Source organism: Lepus europaeus, chromosome 2 (assembly GCF_033115175.1).
Source record: "Lepus europaeus isolate LE1 chromosome 2, mLepTim1.pri, whole genome shotgun sequence".
Classification (NCBI taxonomy): Eukaryota; Metazoa; Chordata; class Mammalia; order Lagomorpha; family Leporidae; genus Lepus; species Lepus europaeus.
The window spans coordinates 77,053,983-77,073,623 of NC_084828.1; the positions used below are offsets into that span (position 1 = coordinate 77,053,983).

The 19,641-nt window shown below is 44.6% G+C and overlaps 1 protein-coding gene across 1 annotated transcript in view; it reads right to left on the bottom strand.

Moving 5' to 3' along the window:
- The window catches only part of HGD (homogentisate 1,2-dioxygenase), a 52,380-nt gene that overhangs the window by 14,485 nt on the left and 18,254 nt on the right, over positions 1–19,641 (bottom strand). The window contains exons 5-9 of the mRNA XM_062208694.1: positions 8,262–8,321; positions 5,499–5,590; positions 4,295–4,329; positions 2,530–2,609; positions 1,873–1,972 (exon numbers count right to left, since the gene is read on the bottom strand). Coding sequence (XP_062064678.1) covers positions 1,873–1,972; positions 2,530–2,609; positions 4,295–4,329; positions 5,499–5,590; positions 8,262–8,321 — 367 coding nt within the window. The remainder of the gene's footprint in view (positions 1–1,872; positions 1,973–2,529; positions 2,610–4,294; positions 4,330–5,498; positions 5,591–8,261; positions 8,322–19,641) is intronic.

A 19,641-nucleotide genomic window follows, 5' to 3' on the forward strand; every position in this document is an offset into this window, starting at 1 on the left:
GAGGAAAAGCCTAGAAAAGAGGAAGAGGGAAGATCGGACAGAATTCTAGATCTCTTTTGTTCCAGGAAAACTCTGATGACTCCAGTGCTCATCTTCTGTCCTTGGTCTCAGTTAGGAAGGGCTACATACGGTTGTCCCAGGCCTGCCTCTGCTCCTTAGACAGAACTTGGAATTCAAGCATGTAAAACTACTCCCCAGCCTGGGAACTCTGCCACTCAGAGAGAAAGGACTCAGGACTTTCCTGCTTACCTTTGCTTAGTGGGGAAGTGTTCCCTTTAGAAAAAGAAAATAAATCCAAAGGCCAAAAATGAAAAGCGTAAGTGCAAAAACATAATTTAACTCTGAAAGGAGAGACCTGGGGAGTGTTTTATCATTTCCAGCTCCTGGGGTTAAAAAAAAATAAGCCCCCAGCTGGTTAGTAAATTATATATATTTTCCAGAGGGCACATGTTCCATGGAACCTGGCGGCTCTGCTGACTGTACAGCAGCAGGAAGCCAGACCAAAGTGAGAAGAGTGGGTGGTGAGCAGGATGCCAGACGGGCCACCACGGCTCCAGCTGCCTCTCTGCTGCCTCCCACCTTCCTCTGAATATTTGCATCCCCAGGGGAGTGACCAAAAGGCACATGCTGGCCTGTCCTTGTTTTGCTCTAAAAGCTGTTGACAAGGGAGGCAGGAACTGGGAAGTGTGGCCAAAGATGAAACCATGGGCCAATTTTCCCAGCTACTCCATTCAGCCCAAGACACATTTGGAGGACAACCTGCACTTTACTTCTGTATCACCTGCCTCCAGTGTGCCAGAGAAAGGGGTTGAAGGGACCTCCATGCAGTTTTGAGAGAGTTAATCCATCTCATGGGAGCTGTGGTTGCCATTCCTTCATGACACTGAGTGATGGACCATTAATTTCTTTTTCTTTTAAGTTTATATGAAAGGCAGAGAGAGAGAGAGAGAGAGAGAGAGAGAAAGAGAGAGAGAGACAGAGACAGAGACAGCGAGACAGCTAGGTCTCTCATTCACTGGTTTATTCCTTAAATGCCTGCAAATGTCTGGAAGACTAAAGTCAAGAGCCAGAACTCAATTCAGGTCTTCCATGTGGGTGGCAGGGATCCAATTACTTGATCCAATACCGCAGCCTCCTGGGGTCCACATTTGCCAAAAGATGGATTTTGGAACCAGAGCTAGGACTTGAACCCAGGCACTCTGATGTGGGAAATTGTCCTAACTGGTGTTTCAACCACAAGGCCAAATGCCTACCCCTGATTTACCTGTTTTTACTGTGAGGTGTGTAGATTTTGTGGTTTGTGCTTAGTAAGAATGTGAGACTCATAGATCATGTGTCACTCAATCTGTTCTCCCTTTCTGTAGAAATAGAGTCATGGCCATTTTTATGGCTTTCACTACTTTATGTTCTACACACAGCCCACTAACTTCAGAGAACCATCTCCTTCCTATTCACAAAGCTCATTCCCACTTGTCTGCTTTTGCTTAAGTAGTTCCCTTTCTTCTTTCCCTCTTCCCAAATTTTCATCAAGAATTAGTCAAATTTCATTTGGTCTGTGAGGCTGGCGACACAAGCCACAGTAACTCAAATATCTGCACTCCTTGTAGTGTACACTCTATAATTAGAAGTTTATAATATGTTGTCTTTATCTTTAATGGTCTATATGCTATTCCTGGGAGAAATTTAGGATGTATGGATCATTTTCTGTTATGCATATATTTAACGGAAAACACTTGGCCTAGAAAAGAAGTTATCTAAAGAGGAAAGTTGAGGTTTGAGTGATGTGATTAGGCAAGAAGAACGTCAGATTTTGTTCAGTTAACTGTGTTGCATATCTCAAATGAGGCTTCGAGCCTCATAGTGGAGATTTACCAATGGGTCCCAGGTCAGGCAACTCAAAGTGGACGCCGTAGACCTCCAGGACGTAGCCCCTGGTCTCCTCGAAGACATCTATGCTGAAGCGCATTCCTCTCTGGAATGGGAAGCAAACACTTGAGTGTCCTCTCAATTCACATCTGCAGTAATAGGAAGCTACGCCAGAGCCACAGCCAGTCCCACAGGCAAAAGTAGAGCTACAGCTGTTGACCTACCTTTGAGGAGGTGATCAGATCAAAGACAAATTAGAAAGAAAACCTTAACCCCTAATAACATCAGTGACCCCAGCCATTTCTAGTCTAATTTCCCCTTGGTTCCAGAGATAATAGCCCCAAGTTATCCAGCTTCTAAAATATCACCTTCACTGCCTCCTACCTACATCTATGGGAGCTGGGCTTTATCTGGAGTGCATATGAATGCTTCAGAATGTGAACTGATGATGCGCTTTGCTTTGTGATTTTTGTGCTATATTAAAACAAAGCAGGCACCCACGCCTGCTTACCCTTCTGCACACGGAGCATTCTCCATAACTCAAACTCCCTCCCCATAGCCCAGACATGACAGAGAAATTTTAGAATTGTAAATAGCAGCTGAAACATCAGATTGCTCCCAAATTAGGGGGAGGCAGGGAGGAGAAGGAGACACATCACCAACCTGAATGACGCAGATCTCGTTGGGCTGAACAAGCATCTTGCCAAACTCAGTGTAAATGAGAAGCTTCCCTTTCTGAGGAACTGACAAAGACAGGGCAGTGATGAGCAACTCTTTTCAATTGAGAACATTTTATGAAGAATAAAAGGCATAAGGGTTACATCTCCTTTTTTATTCCAAATGAAAACAGCTTTATTGAGTCGCTTGGGGGAAAATATATATTGTGATGATTCAGGTGACCTATTCTGCTATTTTTTTGGTTGTCAGGAAAGAAACTTTTTATATGCAAAATTTTGTGACCAGACCAAAAAGGGCACAATAAATAAGAGAGAGAGTTCTCGTGCGATGGCAGCATTGGCATGTTAGGTGTCCACACCAAAATACTGACTCCAAAGTCTGGACATGAAAATAGCCAAATAAGATGTGCAGATCAGATCAGAAAAACCTGCTAGACTTTACATTTTATATGGGCCCATGAGAATTTGTATTTAAACTGCAGTTATCCATGACAGATGATCTTTTCTTGGGCAAAAGGAAAATTGAGTTATCTTTCTTTTTTAAAGATTTATTTTATTTGAAAGAGTTACAGAGAGAGGTAGAAACAGAAAGAGAGGTCGTCTATCCACTAGTTCATTCCCCAGATGGCCGCAACGGCCGGAGCTGAGCCCATCTGAAGCCAGGAGCCAGGAGCTTCTTCCGGGTCTCCCACGTGGGTGTAGGGGCCCAAGGACTTGGGCCATCTTCTACTGCTATCCCAGGCCATAGCAGGGAGCTAGATTGGAAGAGGAGCAGCTGGGACTAAAACCATATGGTTCCCATATGGGATGCTAGTGCTTCAGGCCAGGGCATTAGCCCACTGAATCACAGCACTGGCTCCGAGTTACTTTTTTTTTTTTTTTAAAGATTTATTGATTTGGAGCCTGTGCTGTGGTGTAGTGCATAAAGCCATGACCTGCAACATTGACATCCCATATGATTCAAGTCCTGGCTGCTCCACTTCTGATCCAGCTCCCTGCTAATGCACATGGGAAAGCAGTAGAAGATGGCCCAAGGGCTTGGGCTCCTGCCACCCACATGGGAGACCTGGGTGAAGCTCCTAGCTCCTAGCTTCGGCCTTGCCCAGCCCTAGTTGTTTTGGCCATTTAGGGAGTGAACTAGCAAACAGAAGATGGTGATCTCTCTCTCTCCCTCTCCCTCTCTCTCTGTAACTCTGCCTTTCAAATAAATAAATAAATACATCTTTAAAAAAAAAAAAGTTTTCAGTCAAGCTGAAGCCAGGAGCATCTGGATCTTCCATGTGGGTGGCAGGGTCTCAGACACCTTGGCCATCTCCGCTGCTTTTCCCAGTCGTTAGCAGGGAGCTGGATGAGAAGTGGAGCAGCTGGGATATGTACTGGCACCCATATGGGATACCAGCTTTGCAGGCGGCAGATTTACCAGCTACATCACAATGCCAGCCCCTAGAGTTATCTTAATACATTAATTAACGTTGGCATTATTCCTCATTTTTCTTCAGCTTCTTGGATATCACACATCAGAAAGGCTCCGAAGAAATAAGCAAAGAAAGAGAGACCCAGAAATAGGATGTTGATGTACAGTAGGAATCTTTCCCAGGCCACCAGTTCCCTCTAAACCTCACCTTATGGATGGCACACATGAAATAGGACAGATTGTAGGAATGAAGGGAAAGAATACGTATAAAATTAAAAAGTGGCTTGAGGCTAGGGATCAAGTACCCGTGAAGCAGTCTGAAATCTTCAGAACTCACCAATCAAGAAGTCCCCATCTGAATTGTAGAAGCATCTGAAACACGGAGAGTAAGACCTGTGATGTTCAGTTTTAGTACCGTCTAGACAAATTACCTCCTTCCACACATTATCATTTAGTGCCTATCCTATACCAGCCTCGGTGATGGATAAAACATTGAGCAAAACGACCCAATCTCTGCCCTCAAAGGACCTTAAAGTCTGGTAAGGAGTCAGACAGTGATCAAATAATTACTGCACCGTATCACCACAAACAGCAGTGGGACTCTGAAAATCAAGTGCAGGGGAAAGAAACAACAGGCACTTGAGCCAGTCTGGGGAGGCGGCAAAGGCTTCCTTGCAGAAGGGCACAGCAGACCTGAGATCTGAGGAGGGAGCCTGGGGAGGCGGGAGGACATTACAGCAGAAAGGACAGCAGAGGCCAAGACTCTGGGGCAGGAGGCACAAGGCAAAGCGAAAGAAGAGAATGAAGGCTGCAGGTTTGACCAGGGAGCGAGGGGGCCTGATGTGAGGTTGAACCCAAAGGGAGGTCTCCAGCGCCCAGTCACAGGGCTGTGATCTTGGCCCTGATTCATGGGTCAGAGAAGTTAAGCAGTTTGCAGAAAGCTGCTCAGCTAGCAAGGGTAGGATGGGGCTTTGGACATAATGCTTTGGTTCCTGAGGTGGTGTGCAGAACTACAATATTCTGCTTCTCACAGAAAAGGTAGGAATGCCTTCCTACCTTTGAACACTTCTGTGTTTCAAAAAATTATTACTGAAGTATGGTATATAAGCTTGTCTATTCTGGAACTCTGAACTTATGCAAAACTATTAGCTGGAGCTAAAGTCCCTCATCTTCACTCACCACCACCAAGTGGCCCCAGTGGCTGCTCATGCAGTGTGGATTTGGCTCAGGAATAGCCCTGGAGAACCTGAGAGGGTAAGGGTATCCTGGCCTCAACCTGCTGAAAGTCAAAATGCCTCAAACGACACCTGCATTCCAGGGTCCTTTTCTCCCTTTTCTGTTTGCACTCTTATGTGACATAGTTTATGTCCTGAGGGTCACTTTAGTATCACTAGTAATAAATATTTATCAACATTGCTCCGAGGAACACACAGCCCTCTACGAAATCCACAATGGATGTGTATCTCTGACTGTATGAGTACAGCCTGGCCTTTAGCCTCTGCCAATAGCGATGGGAAATGAGGGTGTCCCGAGCCGCTCACCTGTTCTCCATGGAGGTGTTGCAGAGGAAAATGTGGATAGCAAGCCCATTGTTCGACCTGACGTCTCCAGCTCCACACAAGGTGTGCAGACCCTGGGAGAGATGCAAGGGAGAGGGGACGGTGAGTCTGAGTGGTGCCCAAGAGGCCCATCTGTGGGTCTCTGAGAGCTGTGAAGCAAGGTTCTACCAGGGTCTTCCCTTTGGAACCAGTGAGACATTTGGGATCCAGTATGCTTTTGGGGAGCCTGAAGTTGACCAACTTATGTTTGGTGGGCTGTGGCTCACCTTAATTTCCAGCCATGGCCTAAATCTGGATTGTCTTCATGGCTCTATCAGATGAATTTACAGAACATCAATTCATTATTTGGCATCTGTGGAGTCTGATTTTTTTTTTCTTATTCTTTTTTCTTGAGTCTGATTCTTTTTTTTTTTGGTCAGGCAGAGTGAGAGAGAAAGAGAGACAGAGAGAAAAGTCTTCTTTCCGTTGGTTCACTCCCAAATGGCTGCTACGGCCGGCGCGCTGCGCCGATCTGAAGCCAGGAGCCAGGTGCCTCCTCCTGGTCTCCCATGTGGGTTCAGGGCCTAAAGCACTTGGGCCATCTTCCACTGCACTCCCGGGCCACAGCAGAGAGCTGGACTGGAAGAGGAGCAACAGGGACAGAATCCAGCGCCCTGACCGGGACTAGAACCTGGGGTGCTGGCGCCACAGGTGGAGGATTAGCCTAGTGAGCCACGGTGCCGGCCAGAGTCTGATTCTTACTATCAACTTTTTGGATGCAGTATCAGGCATTTGGAGGCTTAAGGAAGAAGGTTGCAACATTAGAGCTCTCCAGGTATCTTGCACCTTGTGAGAAGTCCTCTGCTTAAGAACAGAGTCAGGGCCGGCGCTGCGGCTCACTAGGCTAATCCTCTGCCTGCGGCGCCAGCACACGGGGTTCTAGTCCCGGTCGGGGCACCGGATTCTGTCCCGGTTGCCCCTCTTCCAGGCCAGCTGTCTGCTGTGGCCCGGGAGTGCAGTGGAGGATTGCCCAAGTGCTTGGGCCCTGCACCCCATGGGAGACCAGGATTAGCACCTGGCTCCTGCCATTGGATCAGCGCGGTGCGCCAGCCACAGCGCGCCGGTCGTGGCGGCCATTGGAGGGTGAACCAACGGCAAAGGAAGACCTTTCTCTCTGTCTCTCTCTCTCACTGTCCACTCTGCCTGTCAAAAAAAAAAAAAAAGAGAGAGAACAGAGTCAGGGGCCAGTGCTGTGGCATAGCAGGTAAAGCCACCGCCTGCAGTGCTGGCACCCATATGGGCACTGGTTCGAGTCCTGGCTGCTCCACTTTTGATCCAGCTCTCTGCTATGGCCTGGGAAAGCAATAGAAGATGGCCCAAGTGCTTGGGCCCCTGTACCCACATGGGAAGATCCAGAGGAAGCTCCTGGCTCCTGGCTCCTGGCTTCAGATTGGCACAGCTCTGGCTGTTGCAGCCATTTGGGGAGAGAACCAACGGATGGAAAACCTCTCTCTGTCTCTTTGTCTTTCTGCCTCTGCTGTAACTCTGCCTTTCAAATGAAGAAACTGTTAAAAAAAAAAAAGAACAGAGTCAGCCCAATCTCATCAGAACAGCGCAGAGGAACACGTTCTGACCGACCGAAGCTCTCTCTGCCGGGTAAGCAGATCAGGCACAGTTCCAAGAGCTTTAGCACATGGGCAGGACTCCTCCAGAGACCCATTACTTGCAGGAAAGGTGAACTCTGTATTTTGTACTTTAACTCAGTGTGCAAATTTAGGGTCTACTTAAGTGAGTCTACACAGAGTTTGGAGCACTGAATAAGGACAAAGACTTCAAGATGATCCAGACAATTAGGCCTGTGGCTGTTACCTACACTGCCCCTAGGTCAGGTGTGAGGAGTGTTGGTTAGAAGAGCCCTCCATCAGCGTCTTGAACTTCACTTCCTTAGAGCCCCCTTGTCCTCCCCAACATGCACCCTGCTCTGGGCACAGGTATTCCAGCGCACTTTGCACTTGTAAGCACCAAGGAACTTTGCCAGTCACTAACTGAGTTGCCACCCTTCTAACCCAGCATCCATTTCAGGGGAGTCATGAACTTGGATGGGAAAAAATTATATATATCTATATATTTTCACTAATCTCTGATGAAATTTGTCATTTTCTTCCATTAATTCTAATGCAGGTAACACACCATAGCAGTATTAGAAGTGCCCATAACCTTGTCAATGATAGAAATCATGGATATTCTTATATCACATTATATTTGCTATAGATATCTCAAGATGCCATTTATGCTCATGTTTCTAATAGCCATGGTTTTGGATTTTCCCATAGATTTTATGATTTATATAACTACGAACCAAGTTTGTTTTAAAATAATTGACTTTTTGATAATTTTATGTAACCTACTTTATACATTTAAAAATAGACTTTACCAGACCTTCAAAGGGGTCCATCAAGCCAAAAAAAAAAAAAAAAAAAAAACAGCCCCTGTTCTAAGCAAAACGGAGCTTGAATTAGGAAGACGTTCAGTTTCCACTGGCCTTTCTGAGAGGCAAACAGTTCACAAGTGCCCTTTGCTGTCAAGGCCATCTGGTACCATAAGTGAGACATCCCTTGGCCAGACCCCAGGGCACGTGCCGGTGACTTTGGCTGTGCTGCCTCCGCTAAGGCTGCTTCCTGCATTCAGCCTGCAAGTGGCTGGACCGCGCACACTCACTGCGGACGAGCGGAGTGCGGTGGGAAGACGGGGAGGGTGCTGACTTACACTCACGAAGTCCATTTTCTTCTGAGATGCTTTTGGAATCTCAAATGGTTTCCATCTAAGCTGGAAAAAAATACGCACACAGGAAAATTATTTCACCAGGGAAAGCTTAGACCTTCTAAATAAATAGCAAGCACTGCACAGCGGAACAAGGCGGCTTCTCTCTCTGTGAGGCTTTGACTTCTTGAGATTTCGTTGTTTTTAAATGAATGATAATCTATCATTTCCTTAAAGGGGTTCTGTTGGCAAATGTGTGTGTGTGTGTGTGTGTTTAAACCTGTGTGGCTATAAACTCTTTGTTCCTTAGCACTTGAAATTATAGAAAAAAAGGTTGGGGGTGGGGAGAGTCACTGCTTCCTGTTTTAGAAGCTATTTGTTTCTTTTAACATTTTGCTCAGGCACATCAGTGAGTTTTGACTGATGCTGCTTTTCCTGCTATTTATAATCAGCTCTGTTTCCTGGCATACCAGCCTCTCTGTGTGGGCTCCTGACACTGCAGGGGAAGGTTCTGCTTCTGCTTCCAGCTCTGGGAGGTTTGAGTTATTTCTTTAAGAGAAAGAAAAAGCACCCCACTGAGATCAGATTTGGTAAATGCTGTACTGGGTTAAGTTTCTTCACCAAGCCCCGAGTTTGTCCCCAGGCTGCCTGACGGCTCACTTTAAATCACAAAAATCTTTAATTTAATAATGAAATGATCTAAGGAGGTGGGGAGAAAAATCAGCAGGTTCAGGCCCTGCTCGAAGTGTCAGCCCAGCCCTTATTAATCAAACTGGCAGCAGGCCTGACCCAGCCAGACTAGTGCCCGTAACTTCACCAGCCCCAGGCTTGTCTCAGGGAGTGACCCGCACTCGAGGGCTGGCTCCTTTGACTGTGGTGCTGGATCAAGTGGTCAGGTCATGGGGCATGAGCTCATTCTGTATTTCAGAAAGACGATCAGAAGGAAAGGGGAGTAACCAGTGGAAAAGGTGGTGCTGGGACAATTCTGCCTCTCTTACATACACACAGGTAGCAGCCTTCATTTCTTAAAAGCAAAGCAGGGCAATGACCTTCTGAGTACTTAAACAGGGTGCAGAATGTTGATTTGAAAAGCACTGTTGAAATCATGCTTCAGAAAGCGGACATGCTTTAGAATGAACTCCATTAGGAATGCTATCCCCTGGGGGGAAAAAAGGGAGGACCAGAGAATGAGGATCCAGGAAAGTGTTTCTCAACTTCACCACAATTGATATTTCATGCAGGATAATTCTTTGTTGCAGGGCACTGTCTGCATGGCGAGATGTTTAGCAGTATGCCTGACTTCTGCCTGCTAGATACCTGGAGCACTCCCCCAAGTCTTAACTGTCAAAGGCATCTCCAGATCTTGTCCTTGGGGGAAAATTTCCCCTGGTTGTGAACTACTGGCCCCTGGGAGAGTATTTCTCAGACAACAGGAGGGGTCACAGCTGGGGTTTCATGGAGGAGGTTCTGGTTTACTACCCCACTATCTGCTGCTTGCCTCTACAGTAGCAGTGCAGTTTGTATATCCAGGAACACTGGAAGATATGACTACCTAGAATCTTACTTTTGAAGAGTCACCATTCTAGATTTTCCAGTGGAAGAGATTTAAGTATCATCAGATCCATGGTTACCTGGGCAACTTTTTAACTCCATCCAAAGATTTTCAACCCTGGCTACCCATGAGAATCACCTGCAAAGCCTTTGAGACAAAGACCAAATTAAATCAGAAACTGTGAAGGTGGCACCCAGGTTTCAGGATTTTGTAAAAATTCTTTCAGTGTAAAGCTACAGTTTAAAAGGCAGCACATCCAAGTCTGAGATTCTATGATTCCTGTATTGCTGAAGCAAGCATTATGGTCAGAAACGTCCACCCAGTCAACCAACCAACCAACCCACCAATCAATCAGCTAAACTGTGACATCCTTGGCCAGATACAAAATAGAAAGGACACATAAATTATCCAAGTCTAAGAAGAGATAAAGAAAAAAAAAGGAAAGAAAACAAAAGAGATAGAGGGGGGAAGAGAGAGAGACATTCCAGTAGCAAGGAAATTATTGCCTAGTTCGTTATACTGGGACAACACCTTAGTCTACGTACTTGAATTTAAACTACCTGATTTTTGGCAGAAATAAAGTTCTGGCCCCCAGAGAAGAGGTTCTTCTTCTGTGAGTGGGAAAGATTGAACCAGAGAGGTTGATGAGTTGACCAGGCTGCTGGTCAAATTTGTAAGATCTTCTATAGCACATCAATCCTCGAGGCAAAAAGGGAGAGCATTGGTGGTAGACACAAAGGCAGCTATGATGATGCAGGGAGCATGCTTTCAATAGAGCCTGCATCCCGAGTGAAGCACTGGCCTTTAATGCAAAAGAAAAAAATATTCCCTTAAAATGAGAGGGATGGTATAAGGAGAGCAGTAATTATCTGTTGGAGCTGATGGCATCAGATTATACAGAATGTATATTCAGATTGCATAAGGCCTATATCACAAATCCCCAAAGTTCTGATAACCCAGGACCCAGAAGAGGAAGCCAGCTTTGGGTCTTCAGGCTAGAGATTTAGATCAGGAGCCCTGATATGAGGTTTTGATGAATGGGAGAAGGGAGATTTGGGGGGAAGATGAATAGGAAAAGTCCATGAAATGCAGGGACTCCTACTCAAGCCAGATGCTCAGCTTAAACATATGCTCCACGTAGGTGGAGCAGTGACTCTGACCAAGGCCATATCAAGAGGGCAGTGCGGTGACTGAGCCAGACTTGATTTTTGCTACTGCCTCTGTTCCTATTCACTCTGTGATCCCAGGCAAAGCATTTTCTCTCTTGGGACCATGCTTTCTTCTTACCTGTAACAATGAGGTGCTGTTGACAACCATAATTCCATAATTCTTCAGGGAAGAGCTTATAAAAGAACTAAAAGGTGCTTGTTAACTGATTTGGTCCTTGCTACCAACTGAATTGTATCCTAGGTCCTAGTCATCTGTTAAAGCCCTAACCTCCAGTGTGACTGCATTTGGGGATGAGTTAGGAGGTAGTTAAGGTTACTGAGGTCATAAAACTGGAGCCAGAAGAATTGGTGTCTTACAAGAAGAGGGGAATCCTGTCCCCCAAATGCACTTTGAGGCAAGGCCACGAGAGGGTGCAGTGAGAGGGGCAGCTGTCTGCAAGCCAAAGGGAAAACCCCTTAGGAGACACCTACCCTACTGGCACCTTCAACTGGAGCTTCCAGTCTCCAAAACTGTCCCCAAATATAGGTCAGTCCTTTACGTCACCCAGTCTTTCTTATTTCGTTATGTCAGCCTGATCAAATTAATACAGTCCTACAATATACTATATAATGTTAAATAGGAGAACTCTCCTATTCAGAATTTAATTATTAAGCATTTCAAAAACAGTGGCATCAATTGTGACGCTCACTGCTATGTCTTGACTGTAGCAGGCACCAGTAAATATTTATTGGCTGATTCAGTGAAAGAATAAATATAAGGCTCTGAGAATATTGCTTATATGAATTTCAAAAAACAAGACTAAAGCAATTTTGTGAGATTTTTCAAAGTCAGAATGACATTCAGCAATAGCTCAAAAATTAAGCAATATTTCTAAAAGTCCAAATATTATTTCCAATATGTAAGTTCATTCTCCATATATGTGTAAGTTGATTCTTCATATATGTTGATTCTTCATATATGATGATTCATATATAGAATCGTCGCTTCTATATGCCCTCTGATTTTTTGGTACAGTTGTTCTATCAGCTGTTGAGAGAGGGGTGCTGAAGTCTCTGACTGTAATTGTAGAGTTGTCTATTTATCCTCTATATTATTTTTTTTTTACAGATTTATTTTATTTTATTTGAAAGAGTTACAGAGAGGTAGAGCCAGAGAGAGAGGTCTTCCATCCACTGGTTCACACCCCAAATGACAACAGCTAGAGCTGAGCTGATCTGAAGCCAGGAGCCAGGAGCTTCTTCTGGGTCTCCCACGAACATGCAGGGGCCCAAGGACTTGGACCATCCTCTACTGCTTTCCCAGGCAATAGCAGAGAGCTTGATTGAAAGAGGAGCATCTGGGATTCAAACCAGTGCCCATATGGGATGCCAGCACTGTAGGCTGGGGCTTTAACCTGCTGTGCCACAGCGCCAGCCCCATCCTCTAAATTCTATCACTACTACACAGATTTTTGCAGCTGCAGTCTTCAAACTACATTGTAAAATAAACTCACTTTCTAGAAATGAGGTGGTCAAAAATAATTTGAAAAGCATGTTCAAGAGCAGCCAAGATTATAATAAAAAATTCTTTAAGATTACCAAAAGAGGAACATAGATGATTGGCAACAACTTCTAATGATTAAGATTTAAAATTCATGCTCAGAGAAAAGAAAATATCAGACAATTGGCCTTGGCATTTCCACAGTCAGAAAACTGGAGGGCTGGGCTGGATGATCTGAGAATCCCTCTCAACACCGAGATATTCTGATTTACTGAGATTCCCTGCAACACTGCCATGGATACAACGAGATCAGATGATTTGGATGCTCTTAAGAACACTGGCTGGCTAGAGGTAGTCATATCATTAAAAGTCAGCGCCATCTATCCAAGATTCTTCAAATAACTTGTAGGTGAAATAATGATCATAATGTACACATGGGCAACCGTTGGCAGCAGCTGTGACTAGGAGCAGTGCAGCTAATTGGTACCAGTGAGTTTCAGTCCAGGTATCAAAAGTAGGGGTGACGGAAATGGTGTCTCACAGAATCCTTCAGCAAATCTAACAATTTGAGGAAAAAAGACAGCATGATTTATGTGGAGAGAAGTTAGGCTTTCATTGATTCATTGGTGTTCTTTGAGGTATAGGCAAGATCCCAGGCAAGGAGAATCCAAGTCACTGTGATTTATTGAGACTTTCAAAAGTCTTTCACAAGGCCACAAAAGAGATGAGCATCATCGCTAGAAAACTAGATTCCTATTTAACCTTGCCCTTGAATGTAAGACTAAGTGCTTTATTATATTCATGACCTAGCACCTAGCATGGAGCATGGAGCATGGAGCCTCACAGTCATTCAGTAAATGTTTCTTGGATGACATTTAATTCCCACAACATCTCTATGAGGCTCACATGACCACCATCATCTCTATTTTAGAAGTGAGAAAACTGATGGTTATGAGCAATTAAATATTCTCTACTAAGAATTGATGCGTGGGGCCGGCACTGTGGTATAGCAGCTAAAGCCACTGCCTGTGGTGCTGGCATCCCAGATAGGCACCAGTTTGAGTCCTGGCAGCTCCTTCTGATCCAGTTATCTTCTATGGCCTGGGAAAGCAGTAGAAGATGGCCCAAGTCCTTGTGCCCCTGCACTCGTGTGGAAAGACCCGGAGAAAACTTCTGGCTCCTGGCTTCAGATCAGTACAGCTCTGCCCATTGAGGCTAACTGGGGAGTGAACCAGTGAATGGAAGACCTCCCCCCGGCCCTCTGTAACCTTGACTTTCAAGTAAATAAATAAATGAATCTTTTTTTTTAATTGATGCCAGTATTCTCTCAGTCCCTCTTATTAACCTACACCCCAAGCCCTTTGATTTCAGTTTAAGTTTGATCTGCTTCCCTATTCTGTTCTCCCTGGCTCTTGAACCAAGTTTTGCATCCTTGTAATAGTCTTAGTCTTTTAGTCTGACCCTCATTTACTGCCCTTCCAGTTTAGAGTTGTTCTGGCCCAGTCTGACTCCAGGGATGCAACCTTGCTAAGATGCTTCGGGGCAAGCATTCTTATCCACTCTTCTGAAATTCAAACATTTATTGAGCCTCTCTGAGTGCCAGATTTTATGTTAGGTGCTGGAGGTGAACATGCCCTCAGGAAACCCATTACAGAAGACCCTGAAGTGTGGATACTTCCTGATAGGATAACAAGATGGGTAAGTTGATATGACTTTGGAAGAGAAATGTAAATAGGAATGTTCCCTCAGGAATTGGTCCTGGCAAGGGGCCTTTTTAACATTCTTATACATGGAAAATAAGATACAGGCAATGAAATTGTCTGGTTTGCAGACAGCTCCAATATCTTTTCAAGGAACAAAATGTAAGCTGATGGAGAGGCACTGTAAAAAGAGCTAGCAAGCTGTCCAAAGGGCTGAACAGGGCAATGCACACTGCAATGTTGGCAAATACTAGTGAATGCATTTAGAGAAACACAGTCTATTCTATTTATAGGATGACAGGACCTGATCTATCAGGAAGTACATTCAACAAATATTTTTTAACTCCACTATCTGGAAGAAGGTGTGTGTTTCATGCTGAAGATTAAATGAAGGTGATGAGAACACAAACCCTAGTCTCAAATACCCTAATAGATATCAAAAGGGTTCAATGATGAAAGTCATGTTTAAAATAGGTCTTAAGTTATGGACAGGATTTGGATGGGTATTTGTGCAGGAAGAAGAGGAAATTCAGAAAGATGAAAGAGCATGAAGCATCATTGTAGGGCAGCTTCGGGTAATGGCTTGGGATGCTGATGCTTCTAGTGTGCCTGCTGGGTAGGGGACATGAAAGGAAGCAGAGGGTTCAATCTGTCATCTTTGGAGCCTACACTTGATTGACTGGCCAGTGGAGGGGAGGGGTGATGTTGGAATTTAAAGATTTTTGAGATGACTTAGCAAGGTGAATCTGACTGTGGTGTGTGGGATAGCATAGGGAAGAATACAGATCATTTAGGAGGCCTTTATAATAGTCCATGTAAGGGGGAAGGTGCTCCGAATCAGATGGAATTAAGAAGAGTAAGGAAGGAATCAGAGGCATCCTGGAAGCAAAATCTAGAGCAGTATTTCTTCAAGTGGCACCCATCTAGTACCACACTGCATACGACTCATCTGGAGTGACTCCTGGGTAACACCACAGACTCACTGAATTAGAATCTCTGGGGGATGAGGCTGGAATTCTACATTTTCAACAAGTCCCCCTGATAACTTTTATGTATATTTGAGTCAACATACTATGTACTTGAAACCTAATTCCATGTAGAAGGAGAAGTCAAGACATTCTTGAAGATGACTCTAAGGACTCAAACATGGTTGTGTGAAAGAATTATTGTGGGGGGCTGGCGCCATGGTGTAGTAGGTTACACCTCTGTCTGCAGAGCCAGCATCCTATATGGGCACTTGTCCGAGTCTTGGCTGCTCCACTTCCCATCCAGTTCTCTGCTAATGGCCTGGGAAAGCAGTGAAGGATGTTCCAAGTGCTTGGACCCCCGAGCCCATATGGGAAGCCTGAAAGAAGCTCCTGGCTCCTGACTTCAGATTGGCCCAGCCCTGGACATCGTGGCCATCTGGAGAGTGAACCAGTGGATGGAAGATCTCTCTCTCTGGCTCTCCTTTTCTTTGTCTATAACTATGTCTCTCAAATAAATCAATAAATCTTTAAAAAAGAGAATTAGTATGTCAGTAAGAGGCCTAGAAAAGCCAGGGAAAGAAGTTTGTTTGGATGAGACTATGGCAGCTTCAACACAGAACCTGTTAAGCTGTAACATCCACATGGAAGTGTCCAACGTAGGGTTTTGAAGATGAGGGAGGGATTTGTAAAACATTACTGAGAGGTAATAGTTAATGTCATCAGGATGAATGAAATGTTTTTAAAAAGTAAAGGGGGGTGTGAAAGATGGCAAGAGGGTCATAAAGTGGATGACAGAATATATACTGAAGAATATACATTGAAGGCTGACCCAGCAAGGCTTCCAAGAGCAGAGGGACTGACTTCCTGCAATGTGATCCTCAAGGTTACACCAAGCATCAGGCTGCAGTGATGTCAGAGGTAAAGGTAAGTCTCCACAATCCTACCTGCTACACTGTGTGTATATGTGTGTTGGGGGTAGCATGGGGGAGATAGAAGGAAGTGGGAATCAAAGCAGGCTGGAAAAATCCTGTTATTTAAGAACTTTCTCCTCCTACTTAATACCACCTGAATATTTCTTAAAAACAATTGAATCTTCATCTCTAAGACAAAGAGAATCTAACAAAAGTGGGAGTCACTGATACCTAATATTGAGAAGGAAAGGGGAATAGATTGTTATGGGTTGGATTGTGTTCCCCCTCCACAATGAATATGTTAAGGTCCTAAAACCCAGTGCCTCAGCATGTGACTGTATTTGGAGATAGACTCTTTATAGAAGTACCTAAATTAAAATGAGTCCTTAGAGTAGGCTTCATCCAATAGGATTAGGGTCCTCATAAGAAAAGGAAGTTTGGATTCAGATACAGAAGGAAGAGGATGTGAAGGTTCAAGGAGAGGACAACCATCTGAAAACCAAAGTTCAGAAAACTCAATCCTGCTGACACCTTAGTCTCAGAATCCAGACCTTGAGAAAATAAATGTTTGTTGTTTAAACTATGTGGTCTATTTTTGTTATGCAAGTGCTAGCAAACTATTGTGAAGGAACATGGGGGCAATAAGCAGAAGAAAAGAGGAGGCTAAGAAAGACAATAAGGAAGAGGAGGAGATAAAGAGGGGACAGTGATGAACACATGGCCTTTCCTAGAGGGAGGAGACAAGGGCAGTAAGAGTCTAGTTCAGCACCATGGAGAACAGTTACTGTGCAGGTTTAGGAGTCATGCAGGCCACAAAATCCAGGAAAGGACAGAGACTCAGGAAGTAAAGAGGGAAGTCAGCTGTTCCATAATTGGCGATGTTTCAGAGAAAAAGACCATATAGCATTTAGCTGTGGATTATTTATTTATTTATTTATTTATTTTATTTTGACAGGCAGAGTGGACAGTGAGAGAGACAGAGAGAAAGGTCTTCCTTTACTGTTGGTTCACCCCCACAATGGCTGCTGCGGCCCACGCACTGCGGCTGGCATACCACGCTGATCCGAAGGCAGGAGCCAGGTGCTTCTCCTGGTCTCCCATGGGGTGCAGGGCCCAAGCACTTGGGCCACAGCAGAGAGTTGGACTGGAAGAGGGGCAACCGGGACAGAATCCGGCGCCAATATGGGACTAGAATCTGGTGTGCGGGTGCCGCAGGCGGAGGATTAGCCTATTGAGCTGCAGCGCCGGCCAGCTGTAGATAATTTATAATGGTAAAAATGGAAAGAACCTACATATTTGACAATTAACAAGTATTAGCATGTATTGGATTATAATACAGCACTAAAAGTTATCTACATTTAAGAAGTTCAAAAGACTTGGAAAATGCACAAAATGTCTAATTAAAAAATAAAATATAAAACTGTATTATGAGTTTATTAACAGTGAATATATGTGATTTATTTTTTAAGAAAAGCATTAATATAAAAGTATTCACAGCCCCTTCTTCTTCCCTTCTCTACTCTTGACAGAAAATTCTGATTTTCTCAATCTTGGAGTATATTGGACTCCAATCTCACAAGGGAGATCAATACCGTGGGTGGGGGTGTGTTGCAGGGAAAGGGGATGGGGAGATCTACATCACAAGCACCATAGGCAGAAGACAGGGAGAGAACAGCTGAAAACCTGTGGTGACAAGGCAGGAAAAGATCAGCGCATGATGGCCCAAGTCCTTGGGCCCCTGCACCTGCGTGGGAGACTGGGAAGAAGCTCCTGGCTCCTGGCTTTGGATCAGCACAGCTCTGGCTGTTGCAGCCATTTGAGGAGTGAACCAATGAAAGGAAGACCTTTCTCTCTGACTCTCCCTCTCACTGTCTATAACTCTACCTCTCAAATAAATAAATAAAATAAAATAAAAATAAAAGATCAGGGAAGGTGAAGTTGAGGTAATGGAGGACTTAGAGGTGAGAGGGTTGGAATCTGGGGAAAATTGGGGAAAGAAGATTTTAAAAAGTGTTGTTGTGGGTTCTATATTGCATACTCTTGGTGAAATCAGAGATTGGCATGATTTAAATCGTGCCACATTTGGTTACTGGCTGCATGGGACCCTAGGATTGTTTATATACATACATGTATACTGAAAAGACTAGAAATAAAGAAACCAAAACTTTAGAAGTATTTAATCTGCATTGCTGGAATTTGGGAGTATTGACCCTTTTATGTAAGTTTTGATTAAAAACCTGTATTAATTGGAGGGAGAACTGTTGTTTTAAGAGGGCACAAATAGCACAAATATTTTCAATACAGCGGTCTGGGTAGACTGAGTTGTGTAAGGTTAAGAAGTGGAGGGGGCAGCATTGTGGCACAGCTGGTTAAGCTACCCTGCAACACCAGTCAGGCATTCCACATGACCACCGATTCAAGTCCCACTGCTCTTGCTCCTCTTCCTCCTCTTCTTCTTGTATTTATTTATTTGAAAGGCAGAGAGAGAGAGAGAGAGAGAGAGAGAGAGAGAGAGACCTGCCATTCACTGGTCCACTCCCCAAATGGCTGCTACGGTGGGAACCAGGAGCCAGGAGCTTCTTCCGGGTCTCCCACGTAGGTGCAGGGGTCCAAGCACTTGGGCCATCTCCTGCTGCCTTCCCAGATGCATTAGCAGGGAGATGAATGGGAAGTGGAGTGGCTGGGACTTGAATTGGTACCCATATGGGATGCCAGCGTCCCAGGTGGCAGCTTTATGGGCTACTCCATAGCACCTGTCCCCCAACTGTTCCATTTCTGATCCAGCTCTCTGCTAATGTGCCTTGGAGGAAGGAGATGAAGGCCCAGGTGCTTGGGTCCATGTGTCCCCCTTGTGGGAGACCAGGATGGAGTTCCAGGCTCCTGGCTTTAGGCCTGGCCTAGCCCTGGGCTTTACAGTCATTTGAGGAGTGAACCAGCAGATGAAAGATATTCTCTCTCTCTCTCTCTCTCTCTCACTCTCTCTCTCTCTCTCCCTCTCTGTAACTGCCTTTCAAATAAATAAAATAAATCTTCAAAAACAAACCAAGGATGAAAAAGTGGGTTTAGGTGACTTTCTTATGTAGCCTGGCTGTGAATGGAAGAGGCTTGAGCAAAAGCTTACAGACAAAAGCAAATCTAAGACCAGAAGGATGGAGCTTTTAGGATGGCAAGAACTGAACAGTTCAACAAACTAGACATCAAGTGTCCTGTCAGAATGCATTGCTTTGAAACGTTTTCACCAGTTTACATTTAGTAGAGACAGAAGGACTTTCATGATATTTTATGGTATCTTTAATTAGCTTTGAGGTATTTTTTACTTGGTCCATATTATGCTGGGTGAGAACTGAGAGGCAATTTCCTCAGCTGAGGCTTAACTGGTCAAGGGTCTTTCTTTCCAACAATCAAGAGGTTAGGGATGAAGTAATAAGGAAAATACATTCTAAAGGTCACTGCCCTCTAAAGAGGAGTGCTGTTCAGGGATGCTGATTGAGATCTGTGAAATCATAATTAAATTGGATGCCCATTTGTTCATTAAATTCTGAGATTTCAGGAATTAGAGGAAGACACATGATAAACACAGTTAGGCATGTTATGATAGCCACAAAC